The following is a 20,461-nucleotide window of genomic DNA, read 5'->3' on the forward strand; positions in this document are numbered from 1 at the left end:
AGAAGAAAAATTATCTAAAGGTGATAATGGAAATATTGTATGAGATTGGTAAATGCACTCAGTTGGTGTAAACAGTTCATTTGTAAGTTACCCATGTGCTAGGAACTCCCTGACAATGAGAATGTCCATTGCTAACAAAACATAACCAGCTCTTGTGCCCTCTGCCGCAATCTCCAGTATCAGAACAGGCAAAAATTAATGGAAAACGAAAATTATTTGTTTGGAGTAATTGTTGAAAAGGGAAAGAAACAAATTATCAAAAACAATTCCAGCACTGCAGTTATTCTCAGACCAAACTTCTGGACCTTTTCTCATATGAAAAGGAAAGGAGACAATACCCATGAGAGATACTAACACATCAAAATCCCACTTCTCAGATGTCCGTTTGGCAAAGTTTCCCATTCATTGGCAGAAGAGACACATATGAAAACATGCAGCATGAGTGTAACAAAACAGAATATCCTGAACGTGCCAGGCATCGTCCTACCTTTCCTGGAGCCCCACAGGTTTCATTCTGAAAGGAGATGGACTGGCACACGGGAGAGGTTTGAGCTCAGGAACACATTGGCCTTGAGGGTCCACTACAACATTGACCACCTTTGGAGCCTGTTCAGGCTGGACCATGCTGTTGGTGGTCTTATACTCGGACTGCGATGTCTGCAGTGGAAGGGGCGAGAGGTGGATCTCCTGCTTCTTTTCTTTCTCTTGTCTCAGTGACAACTGGATCTTCTCCTTTAATCTGTACAGAACCTACAGAAATAAGAGGAAAGCCCAATCTCAATTCCCTGGTAAACAAGGCAAGGAAAGTATCACAAATGCTGGATAAGATTGCTATACGTGGCTTTGATTCCTAGAAGGTAAGCCACAAGTTGTGTTGCAGAACGTTTCCCACAACAAGATAAATATTTCCATTACATAAACCCCAGTGTGTACGCGTGGGTGGTAGGGATTTTAACAGTTGTCATTGTGAGCCAGTAGTTACTTGTAATACCAGCAATCGTATTATTAAAGGGGCAAATAACATAGAATGGAAAATAGTTACAAAAGACACCGTGAAGAAGGATACATGGATAGAGTAATTGCAATAAAAGCTCTAAGAATTTTAACACAAGAGAGACAATGGCACAAAATAAAATAGATCATAGAATGGTTTGGGTTGGAAGGGACCTTAAAGATCATCTAGTTCCAACCCCCCTGCCATGGGCAGGGACACCTTCCACTAGACCAGGTTGCTCAAAGCCTCATCCAGTCTGGCCTTGAACACTTCCAGGGATGGGGCATCCACAGCTTCTCTGGGCAACCTGTTCCAGTGCCTCACCACCCTCTCCGTGAAGAACTTCTTCCTGAATGAAGACAATGCTCATGATATATCCAGGTACATGTCTCTATTTATAGCAGCCTCAATTTGTTTCAGAGCAGACATTCTTAAAAGCTCTTGCTTCTTTTGCATGGAGCTGATGGTTGAATGGAGTAACTTTACTATGCCACTTTTGTAACGGTAGGATGCTACTGCTCTGAAATACTCCTCAGGATGAGGATATCCTTCAGTATCCTCAGAGAAACATAACCTGTTCTGAAGTAAAGTTGAAGCTATTTAAGCATCTGTTCAGAAAAGGGTGGTTTTACAATTACCAAGACATTGACGTCTGAACATATTGTAATAGCAGGATTTTCTGTCCACCTATTGCTTATGAACTTGGATGTCAGATATCTGCAGCAAAAAGCTTCTCAGAAGTTGTACTGATCCTCTTCCACTGAACTAACATTGCTGTACACCAGCTTGGGAAGGGCTGGCAGGTAGCACGTGCTCGATAATGCCTCTCCAGAGGAACCTGTGTTACGCCTATTTGACACATCTTGGCTCTCTTGAGGGGAATGCAAAGAACAATTTCAGAGCTGTAGCTGTGCCATTTTCAAAATGTGCCTTACAAACTGTGAAACTTAATGACAATTACTATCCTAAGTATTGTGTGTGGAGGTGCGTGAAAGGCACTTACACAGCTTCTTGAAGATGTCTGCAGATACCCTTATACCTTCTGTTCTGCTTTATCTCTTGCCATAAAGCATTCAAATTGAATCCTGGTTTGTAAAGCCATAAAGACAAAGCCTAGACCAAAGCATTTTCCCGCTGCAAGTCAGAAGCTCTTTGGCAGCTGTTGCCCCTCCTACACTGCATAAAGATCTATCGCTCCATAGCTTTCCAGTGAAGACTGGATATATCTGATGGGTTTGTTTTTTCAAGGATTAGCATTAGAGGTTTAGCTGGGAACTGACCTAATGTCATTAGCAATACACCCATTAAATAAGACTTAGCTATGTAAACCATCTGTTCATTCAGAAGAGTTTAGAATTAAATTGCATGGATAAGATAAGCTGCTCTTTGCCACTATTTCTTCAGAAAAAAAACCAGCCCTGCTGTGAAGCAAGGACACAAGTATCAGTAAAGATAAAACAGAGGTCTGAAATATTTTTACCTTCTTTTCCTACAGTGAATTCTTTGGTTTCATTTGTTTCTGGTAACTCACAGATATGCAGCTCAGACATTCAGGATCATGACAATGTTAACTGTACCTTCTTGTCACTGATACATGTTGACAGTATTGTCCCTTGGAGACTCAGGGAATTACGTATTTGACTTCCAAAAACCCGGACGAGTATTATTTCATATCCTTTTTAATACTCTATTATTAGACCCTAAGAAAAAAGATAGCCTGCCACCAGCAGAAGTTGATACAAAGTTAAAGAACAACATTTGATCTGAGAGCTAGAACACTTCCCTCAGAAAGAGTGGTCAGGGCCATCATGTTTTTAATGAATTCCACGCGAAAGTCAAACAAACAGAAACGGCCAAAAAGCCAGTGATCAACACAATCACCAGGCCTGCAAAGGGAACAACTTAGCTGTATTTATATTCCAAATCAGTTTAAACACATCCATCAGTATGGATGGAAACGGACATGAAGCCCCTAAATTAGGAAAAAATTGATGCTTTAGTGACACCCCAGAAGATTCGGTGTGAGGATGATCAAGAGGCATGGTGCAAATGAACCACACAAAGTACTATTTTCCAGGACACACAAGGTGGGTCACCTGTAATTTTTTCATATATGCAGTCTAGGTTTCCAACTCACAGTCCAAAAGGAAAATAACTCTTTCTTCTACTTCCTCTTTGACTCAGCTTATATGGAAGAATGACAGGGTGATGACAACATGACACTTTCTCTTTACATCTCTGCTCAGATTTCTGCAAAGGAAAGATGGTGTTTAACACCCTAGCTTGGCCCGTACCTCCTACCTACCCATTCAAAATACCAGTGGAAACTGCTTTTACTCATCTTCAGAGATTGACAGGAAATCCCAACGAAATAACTATGTCTCCAGAACAAAGATCTTAGCAATGGCTATGTGGAGCAGTGATCTGCAAGCTCATCTGCCTAGAGATATTTAGGGCACTCAGGACTGTATAGTAAAATCTCCCAGAAACCATGGAAATAAAGACAGTTCCCTCTAATTAAAAGCGTTCTCTCTAACGAATACTTATCAACATGTGTGTGAGGCTGTGTGTGTATCTCCGCATGAGCAGAGCTATTGTGCATGTGTATACATGAGAAGAAAATCAGCTAACAAAATTTCCCTCAAACCCCGGGGAAGGGATGAAAGAACAAAAATGTGACAGATGTTAGTCATGGTGTTTGACGCATCACTGGGAGGCATCTGGATACCATGATCTGAACACACTGTAAAAAGTTCTACAGAAGCAGAATAAAGAATGTAGACAATCTAGGACCAGTTTATAGATTAAGTCCTTAATTTCAGGTTGTCTTAAACACTTTTCTGTATGATAAAAATGCATACTGTTAATTTAAATCTTTAAACTGGCAAAAGCTGAAGTTGATAGGCTGATGTTAGTTACTCGTATATATTCTATAACCAAAGTGCTTTCAGAAGACCTGCATGACTTTATAAATCCTGAAACTTGTAATTTTAGGAACAATAGATATGTCATGTGAAAATTTGATGCTGGAATGATTTTTTTTTTTTATTCAATATTCTTCCTGTTAAAGTTGTTATAAAATACAATTATAAAGCTGAAAAAATATTTGTCATTGAAGTGACTACCTCCCCAAAACATCAAATAACTATTCATAACTCACAAAACATTGGAGACAGTAGTAAAAATTTATATCCTCACAATCTGCTGACAAGGCAAAGTTCATGGAATCATATATTTATAGAACAGTTTGGCTTGGAAGGAACCATTTAAGATCACCAAGTCCAACCCCCCTGCCACAAGCAGGGACATCTTTAACAGGTCACATTGCTCAAAGTTGGTATCTTTCATTAATTTAAATGGTAAAAAAAGCCTACTTTTTGAATTTTTTTTTAGTGGGAAGAAGAAAAACATTTAGAAAATCCTCTTATCACAACTAGCTACAAATATTTCATAATCTGAAGGTGATACTTCCACACTATTCAACAGATACTTGAACGCACATAGTAATAAAAAATATATGCAAACATACTGGGTTATTAAAACAGGCAAATCTAGTAAGAAATAGGATAGCAAATTATTTAACTTACTGTCAAATGTTGTGTTATTTAGTAAATTTGCTGATGGCTCAGTTATTTGTCTATCTATGTAAAATAAAAAATACAGACACCTGTTTTATACATAGAAGTGCTAAAAATGTTTTTTCTTAGTTAGCACTTTGCCTGGCAAAACTTTATAAATGAAGTTCGATGTTCCCAGTGGGAGTGGAAGTCAGCCCATGGTCAGTCCATGACGAGGACAGCAATGAGCTGTGTGTTGACCTCCACATATGATGAATCACCCCTGGGATGCAAGAGGTTCCTGTACCACGACAACGAGGACTAGCTGAGTAAATACATGAAACGGCCTCAGAGGTACAATTTACAAGTCCGAATTTAGCTCATGTGCTGCTGTATTACATTGTTCAGCGATACTCTGAGCTGTAGTTTTTTATGTATAGAGGCCAGATATTTGTTAAATTCCAACCAAGCATTAAGAAGCCTAAAAGCTGTTAAAGTACAGTGCACTCTCTGCACAGGGAAGCGTCATGATTTGTAAAATCCAGTTAAGAGACAAGGCCGTACGTTTTACAACTTCAGCAGAAATTGCACAGAACAAAGCAAGAACACCAACACTTCAGCTGCCTTACACTGAGCACTGGGGATCATCATAATCATCACTTCAAGTACTTCCCACTCTACACTTTAAAGGCCACTTCCAAGTCATCTACAGATGCAGGCTAAAGTTTCCGCTTTTGCACGCTCTACACTACAAATAACCTGTGGACAAACAGGTGGCTACTCTGTATCTTTAAAAAAGAGGCTGCCTTTTGTTGGTCTCACATGGTTGCTACAGCTAAAGCTAGTTAGGATGACCCCTAATGCTTTATGCTAAAGCTAAATAGTCTGATAGACTGCAATGTCTGAATTTGAACTACTGAATTCCTACTTTTCATAAATCTGCCACTCTGACACACATAAAGTAGGATAAAAAACAATGTGAGCTGTCTGTTGGCCTTGTAGATACTCCATACATCAGCAGGTCCCGGCAAAATCCAAGACAGTGTGTGTTTACACAGCCTGAACAGTAGCACACGTAAAGACACAGGGTGGACCTGGGAGGGGACAGAAAGGAGAAGACCTGCAGAGAAGACCACAGCATCACAGTAAATCCATCTGGAAGGGAGTTCAAGGAACCTACTGGTATTTACCTCTGCCATAACTCCAGATCACCTATACCCAAACTATTCCTGACAGATGCTTGCCTAAAACCTTAATGGGTGAAAACTCCCGAGCTTTCCCAAGCAATGCATACAGGGTCTTGTGACCCATGCAGTAACAAAGTTCTTTCTAATGAGTCAGCTAAACAACCCTTTCAAAAATTTGCTTCTTTACCAGTTGCCAGTGGAGAAAGTATTATCTTATTCCTTACCACAGCCTTCAAAATCTTTCCATGTTTGAGAACTATCATGTTTCTCCTTGCTCTACTTTTCTCTGTCATAAATAAACCAAATTATTTCATCACTTCTGTATCTCTGATCATTCTTGGATCTCCTCCCTACTATAATTGCCTGACATTTTTCACAAGTGAGACCACAGAGTATGAGAAAGACATGCTGCTATAACCAAATTATAACCAGAGCCAAGCCGAACGCAGATCTTGGACATCATGTCCTCATTGATATCCAGGGGGACTTTTTACAAGGGCCTGTAGTGACAGGACAAGGGGTAAAGGATTTAAATTGAAGGTGGGGAGGTTTAGATTGGATATCAGGAAGGAGTTCTTCATGGAGAGGGTGGTGAGGCACTGGAACAGGTTGCCCAGAGAAGCTGTGGATGCCCCATCCCTGGCTGTCTTCAAGGCCAGGCTGGATGTGGCTTTGAGCAACCTGGTCTAGTGGAAGGTGTCCCTGCCCACGGCACGGGGTTGGAACTAGATGATCTTTAAGGTCCCTTCCAACCCAAACCATTCTGTGATTCTATGATTTATTTATACATCCCAGGGCAAAAAATGTAATTTTTGCAACCAGGTGATGCTACTCTTTTACTTCAGTGAGTGCTCTGTGGTATTGCTGAAACTTTTGTCCCTGTCAAGCAGTTTTCCTGTTACTTCCTATTTTTTCTCCAGCACCTTAAGAATATTTCAAGTTCTGGCACTGTCCTCCACAATGCTTACAATTCCCACTACGGTCTACGCATTCCAAATAATTAATGAAAATATTGTGTAGTACCCGGGCAAGGAGAGACAGCATCTTCTGTACCCTTCCAGTTAAACAGTCAGTAATATCTGCTTCTCCAAAGTAAAAATTATGAGTAAAAGCTAGTACTTCTAGAATTATCCTCCTATTTTTGGGTGAGATTGCATAGAGAAATGGAGATGACTAGGAAGTAGAAACTATATAAAGCAACATTTTTTTGTGAGAAAGTAAGTGTTTTTCAAATCTGAGGGAGAGTTTAGAAGTTTAAGCAAGATTTTGTTATAAATGTGATAATTTACTAATATCTTCAGTTTAAACATTCTTTCCATCTTAAGGTTGTAAGTGGGAAATCCATCTAGGTTAAAGAAAATGAAATATGATTGAAAGCAGAATATCTCAAAAGACTCCAAGATACTATGTGTGCATAAATGCTGAGAATTGTCATAGAATGTAGTAAGCCCATATATTTATGCACTGCAGAAGAACTGTACAATTCAGAGAAGGAAAACACGTCAGATACAACATTAGAAAAAAAATGCAAAAAATTACCCTACAAAAGTTAGTGGTGGTGTAGTGCTGTTTATCTTCTGTGCGACCCTTCCGTATCTTATATTCAGCATATTAGAATGGACATTTTGGGCATTATGCCCAATTATGGGCATTATGTCCAATGCCCAGAAACCTATCTACTGAGTCATACTATGTCAACAGCAAAGTTGTTAAAAAATATGATCATTCCTTCATGTACTTACTAGTCATTTCAGCTTAAAATTTGTATATTTGATACATGAATAACAACACACACTAACAACTGTGCATTGACAGTATTCTATCAATGTGGTGTTGGGTTTACTATCCAATAAAACTGAAATACAGGCAGCTAATGTGACTTCAGGGATCCTGGGAGCTTAGTAAGAAGCTTAAGAAGTCATCACTACCATCACTACACAGTTACTCTGTAGATTTAAGAGCCCATTATTTATTTCTTCAGCTTCCTTCTAGTTACATTCTTCAACTGGTCTCAAAATATATCATGAAACGCGGTTCTTCAAACGTCAGCTTCACAGCATTATGAGACTGACCAGCTCTTACCTTGTAGATGAGTTTTTAATAATTCTGGGAAGACACCTCTCATGTAAAGAATGTGTGACTCTACCCTTCAGACTGAGAAAAGCATGAAGTAAAGAACAGCAAAAAAAGGGTAAAAAGGAAACTTACCATTAAACAAGTTACTAAAATGACAAAGATGCTGAGAAATATGACGACCGCGTAAAATCCTTCTTTGCTCCAGATCTTGTCTGCTTCATGCTGGCCTTGCAAAACATTTTTCTTTTTGAAGCAATAAAACAGAAAGAGGAAGAGAAAAAAAGTCACACAGTAGCGTGCGCAGATTAAATAGCTCTCGTTGGGCATTAATCACCCTCCTCAGCTTTGTCACAGTTCACATTCCACAGTATATGGCACACACTTTGAATGCTGCTATGTGCATACCCACCTCGGCCAGGCACCCCACCTGCGCTCTGTGTCTGTGCGAGCCGGCGTCCTAACACTACGCAAGATGATCTGAGACCTTCTCCGCGGCTGCTGAGATCATCCTCCACCAGGCGTCATGGGCCAGGTGAAGCTAACCAAACAAGACCTTGTTCAAATCAGGTCTTTCTTGGAAACTACCTGGCTCGTCAGGAAGCGGGGCAGTGCTCCCGCGTGGGATGGGGGAACCGCTCACCCTGCCTCCTTCTCCCCGCTGCTTATCTCCGGTCGCAGCACCCACGTGCCAGCCTCGGGACTGTTTACAGTTGACACAGGAGCAAAGAGCAGGTGACTCGCTGGTTTGCCTCCGTGAGCTGGGAAGCCCTGACACTGTCACCTTTTGATTTCACACACATGAACATGTGCATACGTAAAAAATTGTGATTATGCTGAAAGTAATCTCATTATCCATCTATCTATAATTCTGATTATGATTAAAGTAATCTCATTATCTTTGGTTTCCTGCTTATAGTACATTTCTAAAACAGCTGTGCACACTCAAATTTCCAGAACTCCTGGGGAACTCCTGGGGATTACGAAATAATAATAATTGTTAAAGCATTTATTTTTGGCTTTATTGCAGTGTGGGGACTTGGTTAGGCTATTAAATTACCAGAATGTTTCCAAATAGAGATTTGTTAGTAGAAGCAGGGTACATGTACCCCCAGCTTAACTGCAATGTATTATTTAGAATAAAGTATGTCACCTAGTGTTTCCACGACATCAGTTCAGTAGATATTGCTCTCCCAATTTTCAGCTACTTGCTTTTCTCTTCTTCATTGTGTATTTTCAGTACAGTTGTCAATCTGAGTAAAAACTACTTTCTCAAATTCTGGTTTCCACTGTAAATGTTCAAGCTGTTGGTGCTTCCTTTTTGCTGAAATTCCCTTTAATTAAACTGCTTGTTGAACTAGTGTGTTGTCTTTCCATCTCAAGGTGGCCTTTTTTCCTCTCTGTGGACATCATGTAAGAGAACTGGGAGTTTTCCACAAAGACTTCCCCCATTTAAAGATGAGTGGCTGCTCGCTGGACCTTTATAACTGCAGGGACCCTTTAGCACATAACATGGGTACTTCATGCTCCAAGGTCTGCTTAGCCACCAATTAGCCTGCTGTTTTGAACAGTTAATACATCAAGCAAACTCCTTGTGCCCATCAGCCTCCCAAACATAGAAAGCCCTGGTGAAATGGAATTAATGTGGAAGGGCTTGCTGAGGAGCAGGAGATTATGGCCTGGGGAACAGAGGACAAGCTGACAAAAACCTGCTGCATCCTGGGTCCCACTAGAGTTTTCATGGTCCTCCTTTCAGCACAGGTTTGTGTCCTCCTTGCTTTGAAAACAGCCAGGATAATGCAGATTAAAGTCAATGCAGATGCAAGACAATTCACAGATCATACTTCCATAAAATGCAAATATTTGGAGAAGCGTTTGGTAGCACAGTTGATTTACAGAGACTGGCTTGCTAAAAAAAAAATGCATGTGTATAACCAGGAGTTGACTGCTTTGGAACTGAAAGCATAATGAAGCAGAGTTTTCTTTGGAAGTCATGGCCCTATGGACCAGAATGGAAAGCTTTTACCCCCTTCTGCTAAAGTACAGAAACAGACCTTGTAAAATTAGTGTATTTGTGTGTGTGTTTGATGATCTGGCCTTAAAAGTATTGCAGGTATTGACAGTTTACCAAGGTTCCACAGTGTCAGTCTTGTGTTTAGTGAGCAATTTAAAAACCAGGACTTTCAAAGATAAGCTGGAAATCTTGCCAAGTATTTCTGCAAAAACTGTTCCTAAACATATTCAAACAGCACTGCCACTCTCACGGGGTGCAGCTCTCCGTGCAATCTGCTACCTCAGCACAGCAAGGTTATTCTGCTGTGCTCGCGGCACAGGACTCTGGTCCCAGGACTGGCTCAGGGCCCAAAACTGCAGCTGCTCCGCATTCGGGACTGCTTCTGTTGAGCTCCATGGGAATCGCATGGTGACAGCAGCAGCTATAAAGGATAAACGAAGTGTTTGACCCTGGGTAGGTTACCTGATGGCTTTCTGGCATTTCGGATCTCTCAGGTGGAAATCTAGATTAAAAGCAGGAGTTGAAGGAGTATTGGCCATGCTGACCTTTTGTAAGTGAGTAAATGGGGGGGTTTTGTACCTTCACTGAAAGGTCAAATACACTAAAAAGTAAATGAAGAGCTAATAGGACTTTTCAACTCAGTGGGTGAGAGATTTTAATTAACTGTAATACAGTAGTGTCACAAAACATTTAAAATATTTTATAATAGACCTTGTATACATTGTCTGGGTCTAGGAGAATCTCTGTGATGTCTGCCTAATGGTACGCGTGTTCAGGATACGTTTTTCCCTGATTTTCCTTTCTAAAAATAAAGTTTAAAGGGTATTAACTGGTGCTGTAAAGAGGGTAAAAAAATGAATGCCACAACTTTAACATCTCACACACCATTCAGAAACACTGAAGCAGAACCTTCACCAAACCAAGGAAACCCCTCCCCTGGATCTAAGTGAGCAGTATTGCAGGACAGCAGAATTAAGCTGCACCCTAATGACAGAAGAGGCTGTGACCTACAGTAACTGAGTCATTTCACACCCACAATAAGGAATTGCTTTCTGAAATGTCAGTGCTGCTCATCCAGAACTTTGTTCCTTGGTCTGGGACAACTGATAAGAGCGACGGCAGCTGCCACGCTTACTACAAATTGTCGACGACCAGGAAACATCAGCTCACAGGATGGCCAAATGCTGTGGAGAAAGCAAAAAAGAGGACTTCTGTCCATGACCACAGGCAATGAGCCTCCCACACGGACACGTGCTGTGTCTTAATTGACTGGTGTTACTCCACATTTCTCTCACCCCGTGGAGAGTCTTTTCCTGCCTAAGAATCCACTAAGACTTTTGGATAGTTGTTGAGGAGTCAGACTATACCACTGCCATCAGAGGGCAAGAGGATAAATTCAGACTAAGCTCCAAAAAGCCACAGCTGATAAACTTGGGGGAATATCATAGCATGTGGGCTGGCAGGGGAGTTCCAGTAGCTCAGACATCATCAGGTCCCAGAGCAAACCTGGCTACAGGGAGAAAGGCTCATCATCATGCACACCATTGAGAGCATCATTCTCCAATGTTTGACTCCATTCCCTAGGGAGCCTCCACAATCAGGTGAGTCATTCAGGCAGAATTAGCCAGGTTAATTTAAACAGTTTAAATTCCACATAATTCAAGACAGGGAAGAATCAATGTATTCTCAGCAACCCCATGCTATCACTAACCTTACTGAAGAGTGCCTGCACAGGTATCTGCTCTGTTCTGAACTGGAACAAGTGGGTTTAGAAAAACTACCTTTTATAAACTTCTATTTTTTTAAAAAGACATAAACAATCCACTCTGGCCTTTCTGGTCTTAATATGGAAAACTAGTAGATTATTTCTACTAACAAGTAAAATGGGCAGCCAGCTTTTGATAATAACAAGAGAGACACTGACCTGAAGTCATCACTGTAAAACCTGTGACTGGAGGATCCCACCAGGGTATCAGGAGCTACCAGGAAGGTAAGTATTCATTGGAAAATAGGTGAATTTGCAAATTGGGTCAATTAACCCCAATTAGTTCCTTGGGCTGAAACACTAATGGAAGCGTGGCGAGCTGTAGCTCTGAGCTCAGAGGCAAGCTTACAGGGATCCGAGAATCGAACTTGAGATCAAAAAGGGTTCATTGAAGTTCACACTAAATTGCTTTGCTTTTTCTGCTATTTTAACTATGTCAGCTAAGGCAGGTTAGGAAAGTCTGCCAAGAAATCACTGCCAGACCCAGTGAAAACATGCAGGAAAGTGGGTCCCCTCTCAGACTCCCAGGACACTGGATAATAGCCACTTAACATCTCCCATGACAAAGCCTCCCCAAAGACTGTACCTTACACACGTGTGCAATAAAGAAGTGCTGTGATTTCGTGTCAGATGAAGGGCTCCTGTCCCTGTTGTGGTGCGCTGTTGCACCCACGCAGGTGTAATGCTACGTCTGCCTGGCGGGATCACAGGAGCACGTCCTTGTGCTCTGCTTTGTTCCCGGGTGCCTTTGTCGGTCTAGGCTGTTGTAATTTCTAAGCTATTGGTTTTGATCACTTGTCCTTACAATGACTTATGGTTTCTGTATGCTTTAAGTGCATGATTGGTTCCTTTGATTTCTTCTCTGAGAAGTTAATATCACACACTTCAAAGGCAACCAACAGAAGCCTTGTGCAAGAAGGCTATAATGGTACATTTTGGGATTGCATAATTTTGGCATGAACTCTGGAAAATTCTCCTTTACTGCCACATCTCCTAGCTGGCAAGTTAGCTTATCTCTCAATAGACAGTAACCCTTATTTTACCTACTCTAACTTCAGTTATTCTTGTCATTCAAAACCACTTCATGTTTTGCTCCAACTCTACTAAGCTCTGAAATCCAATAGTATTTTCTTTTTTCCCTGAGCACAATTTGAAGACATTAGGAAGTCAGGATTCCCACCTCGTAATAACATGGACTGCTTGAGTCATTAAAGTTAGTCCCACCAACAAGCAATAATTTGTTAATTTGTTCTGGGGCTGTCTGTTCCTGGCCCTGCTGCACACCATGGAGCAGAACACAACCCTGAATCTCACTTCAGGCACAAACCCTAATAAAAGAGCAAATGCTGCAACTACAATTGACTGTCGGAAGGGAAAGGAGATATGGAAGGTATTGCCATTTCTCTGGATCCCTGAAAGGGCATTGGCTCTATCAAATTAAATTTTCATATTCCCAAAGGTACACAATCCATTCTACAGCAGGCAGCAAAGGATTCCAGTGGTTCCTACAGCAAAGGCATACAGGGAATCTGCTCTTTCAGCTACTGCAGAATAAGAAACAAGGATATGAATTTTGATACAGGCAAGTTAATTGATCAGTAATTAATGCATTAGCAGATGTGAACTGGAAAGTTATTACTGGAATGATTGGAAACATTCCAGTCACCTACATCCACTGAGACTTTTGCTGTTTATGGTATCACATGGACTGAGACTTTAAGCAGAGAGCTTCAGTTTTCCACTTGGGTTTTCCTACATAATCCTGGTAAAGACTTTCCTACATAATCTTGGTGAAGTCTTCTAGGACAGGGTAACCTTCCCCAACATTTACCCTCTAAGCTGGGGTCTAGTTTAACCTAAACCCTGTTAGAAAGAGTCAACCAAGCAATCTCAGGAAATGTATCTCAGAGACGGGATGAACTGCCCACTGGATGTGATTCTACCTTTCTCCTTGCTGCAGAGAGAGCCAGCAGACTTTCAAGCCTCAGGCAGCTAATACTGAAATATGCAGCTAAAAAAGGAGACGAATTCCTGCCCTAACACCTCTGTGTTACTCACCCACCTAGAAAGATGAGGATAATTCTTCCTTTCCGCACAGATACACTGTGAGTTCACATACAATACTGGTTGTGAAGCATTCAGACTTTTTGGAGGAAGAGCATCTAATTTCTTAGCTCATGAATTAATTAGGATTATTTATCTATGTCAAAGCTATGTAAAACTTCGTGCAACTATATCTTCCTTCAAAGGTTTGCCTGTTTTGATTTTCTTCACTGTTATTTTGTTTGGCACAATTTGTTCTTAGAGCAAGTTGAGAGAAGAGTAAATACCTGGTTAGTAGTTGAGCAAGTAAAGATTATATGTTGTTGTCTTTTTAGCTGCTGTTTTCTGTGAAGTCTTACACATGTAAACAATTTATTGAGATCCGAAAGGATCACCTATTAGTGCATATCTGCACGATTTTTTCAGGATCAGGGCCTTAGCTGTGTGATCTGCTAGCAACTGAAATATTAAAATAATCTCATTTCTCCAACAGTATTAGACATTATCAGTATTAGACATTATTAGTATTAGACTGTAATATCAGTATTAGAGTCAGACACAACTTTCATTCTAACAGCCCTTTTCAATGATTCTGTCTGGTTGTCTCAATTTTTTTTTTCCCCAGAGAGAAAATTCAAATATCTGAGCATTCCAGATTACTGGAATGCATCTAACATAGATGAGGTCTTGAGTTCAGCACTGTGGTTTTTTCCAGCATCTCTTCATAGCTTGATGCCATTTCTCTGTTCATCTATTATTCATATACGTTCTTGTCCCATGTCTATCTGAAGTGTTACTTGTAACTGAAGTACTTGGAACAGATAACTGCATCTAACACAACTGTCAGTCTCGTGCTTCAGTAATAAAGGAAATTGTGACCTAAAGGAAGCTTAGCCCAGGTCGCTGATGAGTGATACAAAGATGTCATTGGGCCTTTGGACAGCACTGCATGGCCTTGTTGTGTGTTAGAACAGCTAAAAACTGAGAATCTGCTCCTACTGCTAGTGGCACACTGCTGTAGTAGGGCATGTAAAATTGCAGTAAGCTGGCCTTGGTTTTATATTTCATTTTTTGTACCAAAGACATCTAGATTCTTAAACAGAGTTAGAATACTTAAAATGAGCAAAAGCATTTCTAATCAGTAGAAATACAGGTGAACAGTCAGTACTAACTCAGCAGTGGCTCAAACATAGTTCTGGATGCAAAAAACCAGGAACTCCTTACCCATAGGGGGAAACACAGCTTATCAGAACCTCTCTTTTTTCCCACTTTTTTGGACATAGACATTTCCTCTGTCAAAATGGGAGCTTCCATGGAAAATGCTGATCCTTGATAATTTGTTTGAGGTTATTTAGACCTCACACTGAATTCAGTGGATCTTTACATACAAGTAAAATCTTCTAAGACACTAAATAAAATGCAATGTGTAGTGACCAAGTCCATGAGCTCAGTGATTACCTTTCCTAAAAGCCTCCGTTTTTTTTCATTTGCTGTGCATAGCTCAAGTGGTCAGCCCAGAATTAGATGTCCATTTCTCTGGTAATGTCTGGGACACTGTGGAGATGGCAGTGCAGTCTCTGCTTTGAAACAGATTTTTGTTTCCAAAAAATGGATGTAGTCATACAAATAATAGTTACAAGTTTTATTTTTGCCCTCTTTTTGGAGCAGGTGTACAAAATAAATCTCTCACTTCTCCTGAGAAAAGAAAGAAGCATGGGTACAATGTACAAATTCAGTTTTTCAAAATCACGTCAGACACAAGTTACACAGGTAGTAATGCTCACACCTGACATCTGCATTTCATTTATCTCTCTATGGAAACTTTTATACCTGCTGACCCGCATAAACAGACGAAAAGTCCTTGGGCCCATTTACTTTAAGGCAACTGATGCATACTTAGGATCTAAATGCTGATTTCAGTGGTAACTCAGATGTGTGAGGAGGACCTGGATTTTAATGCTTTAAATAGCTTAATGAATCATAGAATCATAGAATGGTTTGGGTTGGAAGGGACCTCACAGACCATTTAATTCCAACCCCCCTGCCATGGGCAGGGACACCTTCTACTAGACCAGGTTGCTCAAAGCCTCATCCAGCCTGGCCTTGAACACTTCCAGGGGTTGGGCATCCACAGCTTCTGTGGACAACCTGTTCCAGTGCCTCACCACTCTCTCCATGAAGAATTTTTTCCTGATATCTAATCTAAATATTTAGTTTAGCAGGGCTAGCTGTATAACTGCCTTACAGCAGTAATGCCATCTTAGCTTATACACTTTCTGCCTCATGCTTGAGAACCCCAGCCTGAAATCTACCAGGGATGTAATAACTGCCTGATCTGTAATAAACTATAGGTTAGAAAACTGATAACCAACCTCAGGAGAGACCTCCGTTATTCCAAACTGGGATAAACTCTGATGCAAAATGTTGATATTAAGGGAACGCAGCACTTCTTCAGAGGGGAGAGCCTCAGAAATTCCTGGCTTTCTGTTCAGTGGGGACACAAACAGTTCCACACAGTTCTTCTTTCCCTAAAAAAAAAAAAATAATGCAGAATCAAAGGAAGGGTCTGAAATTAAATAATCTCTGCTGTCTGTAGACTGTAACTATAATTCCAAAACAAAAACATGGACCATAAAGGCTGCAACCTGCTCTGTGAAGAGAGTATACCTATTCCCTGACTCCTTAAAGCCCAGCTGACTGTGCAAGAAAATGCAAATACCATACGTGGGCATGAATGCTTTGTCTCCACTACTGACAAGGTACCCTCTTCCCGAGTCTTAGTACCCTTGAATAAGACAGGTCAGTGTAACATGGTGAGGGGAGGAGCCATGGGACAGTGTCAAGGGCAAAGTGCCAGCAGGGATTTTAGCAGCTAGTTCATCTGATCTGAGCTGAAATGCAGCCTTGTTTTAGAAGGTGGTCCTTAAACAGGAACGTTCACTATAACGCTGTGGTATTTTGGCACTGCTTTCTAAGCCTGTGTCAACACATTGCAGACACAATACCACAAGGAAGTATAAAGTCCTTTTAGTCAACTGCAGTGCAAGTGCTTAAAATGGCACAACAAAATGAAAGGACCAGAAAAGTTTTGTTTACATGGTAAGCTGAGAATGCTTGACCTTCCTTTTATTAATTCCTGCCTTGGTTTTTGATGCAGTCCCAGTAGCCCAAGGGGTGCTGTATTAAAGATGTCAGTGATGCTCATTGTGTCGCAAGGGAGCAAAATGAGAGACTGCCACAGGGTTCCTCTGGTTGTAATAGACTAGAAGAGCACCTGGGACCAGTGCTCCAGACAGTGGTGGTGTCCAAACAGGGTGTGGGAACCCAGGCTGCCCAGGGCTATGGCCAACTTAGATGAGGCTGTGATGCCCAGACCTGGGGGGTAGCACGCACACAAGGTAAGTGTGGAGCTACTACCTGCATAGCTGCCTTTCCAGCCAAGAAACTCACCCATCTGGTTATTCACCATTCACCGTCATGGGACGGGAGATACCAGTTCATACAGGGGTAATCCTGGTTTCCTCTGCCTCTGTCCCCTCACCTTGAATGTGCAATATTATCTGTGCTGCAGTGAAGAAAAAGACATCTTTTGCTATTTTTAAAATGTCCAGTTTTGATATTCAGAAGTAGAGCTGCACAGAAAGGGATGCTTTCAAACATGCTTACCCTGAACTTGCCCTCTCTGCTCTCACATGTGCCACCGGTCTACCTGCTCAAAAGACTGGTAAGGACACTGGCTACTTGTGGGACTGGGCATTGTTCAGTGGCGCTGTTCAGATCAGCAGGGTGAGAGAAATGAAAACAGACCTAGAGGTCTGGACTGACAGTTCCAGGCAGACTGCAATGAGGCTGAAGAAGCTGATGTGGGGTTGTGGTCCCACTTGGCCTCTGATGCAGGTAGGTAGGTGGCTGGTTTGGGGTGTAGGTGGCAGGCAGAAGGCAAGGCTTGGTAGAGACGCAGCATTCCCACTGTTTTCATACCTCCTCTGTGTAGGAGTTCCTCTGCCCTTTAAAAGGCCTTTATGGGAGGAAGATTTACTGGAAAGTTTAAGGAGACACTCGGAATGCCCAGTTACTATTTCCTGGCACGCTATGTGTTGTTACATGTCAGAAGCTAGCAGGCATTGCCTTCTCCCTGTGCCCAACCCCATCCTGGCTGCTAGACTCCTGATCGCTTCTGAGAGCTGCTTATTTGCGAGGGCACCAGCTCACCTCTCTGGCAGTCATCCAAACTACCTCCAAAGTCAGTGGAGAGAAACTGGCATCCCCAGAGAATGATTTTATCCATCCTAAAAAACTTGGGATCTCAATGCCTCTCCTTCTGCAGTTACCTTTCCCTGTATTGCTTTTACAGGGTGCTTGGATGAGTAGCTCAGACTAGGCTGAAGTGACGTGAGATGAGTTCTGATGTGCCCTGCTTGCTTGTCAGCACTCTGCATCATGTTAGAAGGATGCAAAGTGGGAATAATGTCTCCTAAGAGGTATTTTTCTTCCTTGTGAATGTTGATTTTCTGTGTGTGATTTTTAGGGAAAATAGGGTAAAATTGCATTCTTCCTTATATCATAAAAATATTAACTCATAGCAGACTTTTACAAATGTTGGAGGACCAGTTAATTAATAGTACTTACTGTATTCTGAACTATGCAGGTGCGAAATGACATTACCTCTTCCCTTGGATCACAGATCAGAGGAGAAAAGGAAAAGCTGTGGGGTCAGTGGGAAAATAAACAGCATATTTCTTCTGCTTAGTTACATAATTTCCACAGCGCATAGTGAGAAAGCTACTAAGTGACTTAGTATGTTGAAATACGCACCCCAAACTCTGGAACATTTCTCATTTAATTGTGCTTTTCTCTGAATATGTCTTCCAACCTTTCATTATGGTTAATGCAGGGGACAAAGGAGATTTAGCATCACTTGTCAGGAACGAGTGACATCCCTGGTGAACATGAAAAGGGTTGCATTGCATTCCTATTGATCTTTTCGGCTGTGCTTCTTGTGTGATCCCTTCTCATGGAGACATTATTTGAAGGGGTTTTATAATCCTTTTTGATGTATATGATCCTATCAAGCTATCAAAGCAGGAAATACTTTTATGCTGAACCTGTCAGTTTTCTTCCCTAATATTCAACCTGCCTGTAGAATAAAATTAAATAACTCTTCTTCCCTCTGCCACATGAACTGAATGATAGGAATACACACATGATGTTGGGTTTTTTTGCTTCATGGCAGAACTGTTGTAAGAAGGCAAGAGTATTAAGGATGTATGCTCCTAACCACACACAGAAAATCACTCAATAACAATTGCTTTTTAAAAAAATCTTTGTTGCTAGAAGCAAATTTGTTGACTTTTGCAAATATGATACCATACTCTACAAGATTATAACTGAGCATAGATTGTTACAGCTGAATAGCAAAACATGAGTATTAATATTGTGAGAAGATATTTAATTTCCTAATGGAAAGTCTGAGGATAAATTGTGAAGATGCCTTTGAAAGGCAATCACATGTATTTTCTGAGCAATATTCAACCTTTGAGAAACAAAACTTGAATAAGTGTTTCTTAATGAATGTGATGTAGAACTGCATTGGAATGAAAACTGAGGGATAAGCAATTTGTTTATGAATAGGACACAAGAGATATTTATCTGAGTTAATTTTTCTCTAGACTGTAACTGAGAATAGTTTCCTTTCAGAAGAAAATTTAACCCATTTTATAAAGGAGATCTATTTTTCTGTTGTATAGTAAAAAAAAAAAAACCTGGAAAAAGTATTTTTCTGTCCTATGTTATTACACTTTTCCATAGTGACAGGAAAATAAATTTAAGAGTATTAAAAACAACCAGGTACATTTTATTATACACAGCTCTTTGGTACTTACAATGAGTCTGTTGATATGAACTTGCTGAGGTAACAGTCCCAGTGCTGCTGCCACTCCTTGGCGAAATATCCGAAGCAATGTGATATTCAGCTTGTTTACATCCATTTGCAGTGTCTGAAAAACAAAACCAGTTTAAGTGAACTCCTTGCTCAACATGTTCAGTTCTCAAGATGCTTGATGTCTGGTACTGTTCACTAATTGTTTTTTTCCCAGAATGATAATCTGTGCAATCTATTCGCATCCCAATAAAGAATAATTCCAAAGGAAAATTAAAGCATCTTAAATGCTGCTCATTAGCAAAGTACAACCTTTCCTCAACTACATTCAAAACAGGTTCCAGAGGTTTTTGGCTAAATTCCTTGGACAAGTCACAGTGTTCAAGATAACGCAATTACTGTATTAAAAATGAAAGTGAAGCATTAAACATCGATTCACCTTTAAAGAATGAGATTTACACAATGAAGATTCGCTTTGAATATTATCTTACCAATTCTCCCTGCAGGTGAAGAATGAGTCAGACATAGTGAAATTACACAATTTTAATTTTGATTAGCAGTTTCTGAGATCAAAAAAGAAACATTCTGGATACATTCCACATGCTTGAATTTCCTAAAACTTCCTCATATGAGTCAGAGAAGGCTATTAATTCTCAGCAGAGACCAACCATATCACTGAAGCATTATCTTCATGTCAGAATCATAGTGAAATTTAAATGTTTCCTCAAGTTCAAATCCTTCCTGTGAAGCCAGTGGAATTTCACCCATTTGATTTAGATTCAAATCTTGTTTCCAAGAAGACCCAGATATGGGATCTTCACATGATGCCTGGTGGTCAGTACTTCCATGTGTTTTTTGGGGTCCCTTTTACCCCTTCACAGACAATATGTAGCGGAGAAGGGAGGGAAGAGGAACATATCAGACAGTCCCAGAAGGCTTCCAATGTTTCT

At 40.7% G+C, this 20,461-nt stretch overlaps 1 protein-coding gene across 1 annotated transcript in view; it reads right to left on the reverse strand.

Moving 5' to 3' along the window:
• PTPRR (protein tyrosine phosphatase, receptor type, R) overlaps nucleotides 1-19,630 on the reverse strand; it is a 75,676-nt gene extending 56,046 nt beyond the window's left edge. Inside the window, exons 1-4 of the mRNA XM_010151177.1 lie at nucleotides 19,516-19,630; nucleotides 16,006-16,161; nucleotides 7,947-8,057; nucleotides 488-750 (exon numbers count right to left, since the gene is read on the reverse strand). Coding sequence (XP_010149479.1) covers nucleotides 488-750; nucleotides 7,947-8,057; nucleotides 16,006-16,161; nucleotides 19,516-19,620 — 635 coding nt within the window. The 5' untranslated portion in view covers nucleotides 19,621-19,630. The remainder of the gene's footprint in view (nucleotides 1-487; nucleotides 751-7,946; nucleotides 8,058-16,005; nucleotides 16,162-19,515) is intronic.
• Between the last annotated feature and the right edge of the window lie 831 nt (nucleotides 19,631-20,461).

Source organism: Eurypyga helias, unplaced genomic scaffold, assembly GCF_000690775.1.
Source record: "Eurypyga helias isolate BGI_N326 unplaced genomic scaffold, ASM69077v1 scaffold31184, whole genome shotgun sequence".
NCBI classification, from domain to species: domain Eukaryota; kingdom Metazoa; phylum Chordata; class Aves; order Eurypygiformes; family Eurypygidae; genus Eurypyga; species Eurypyga helias.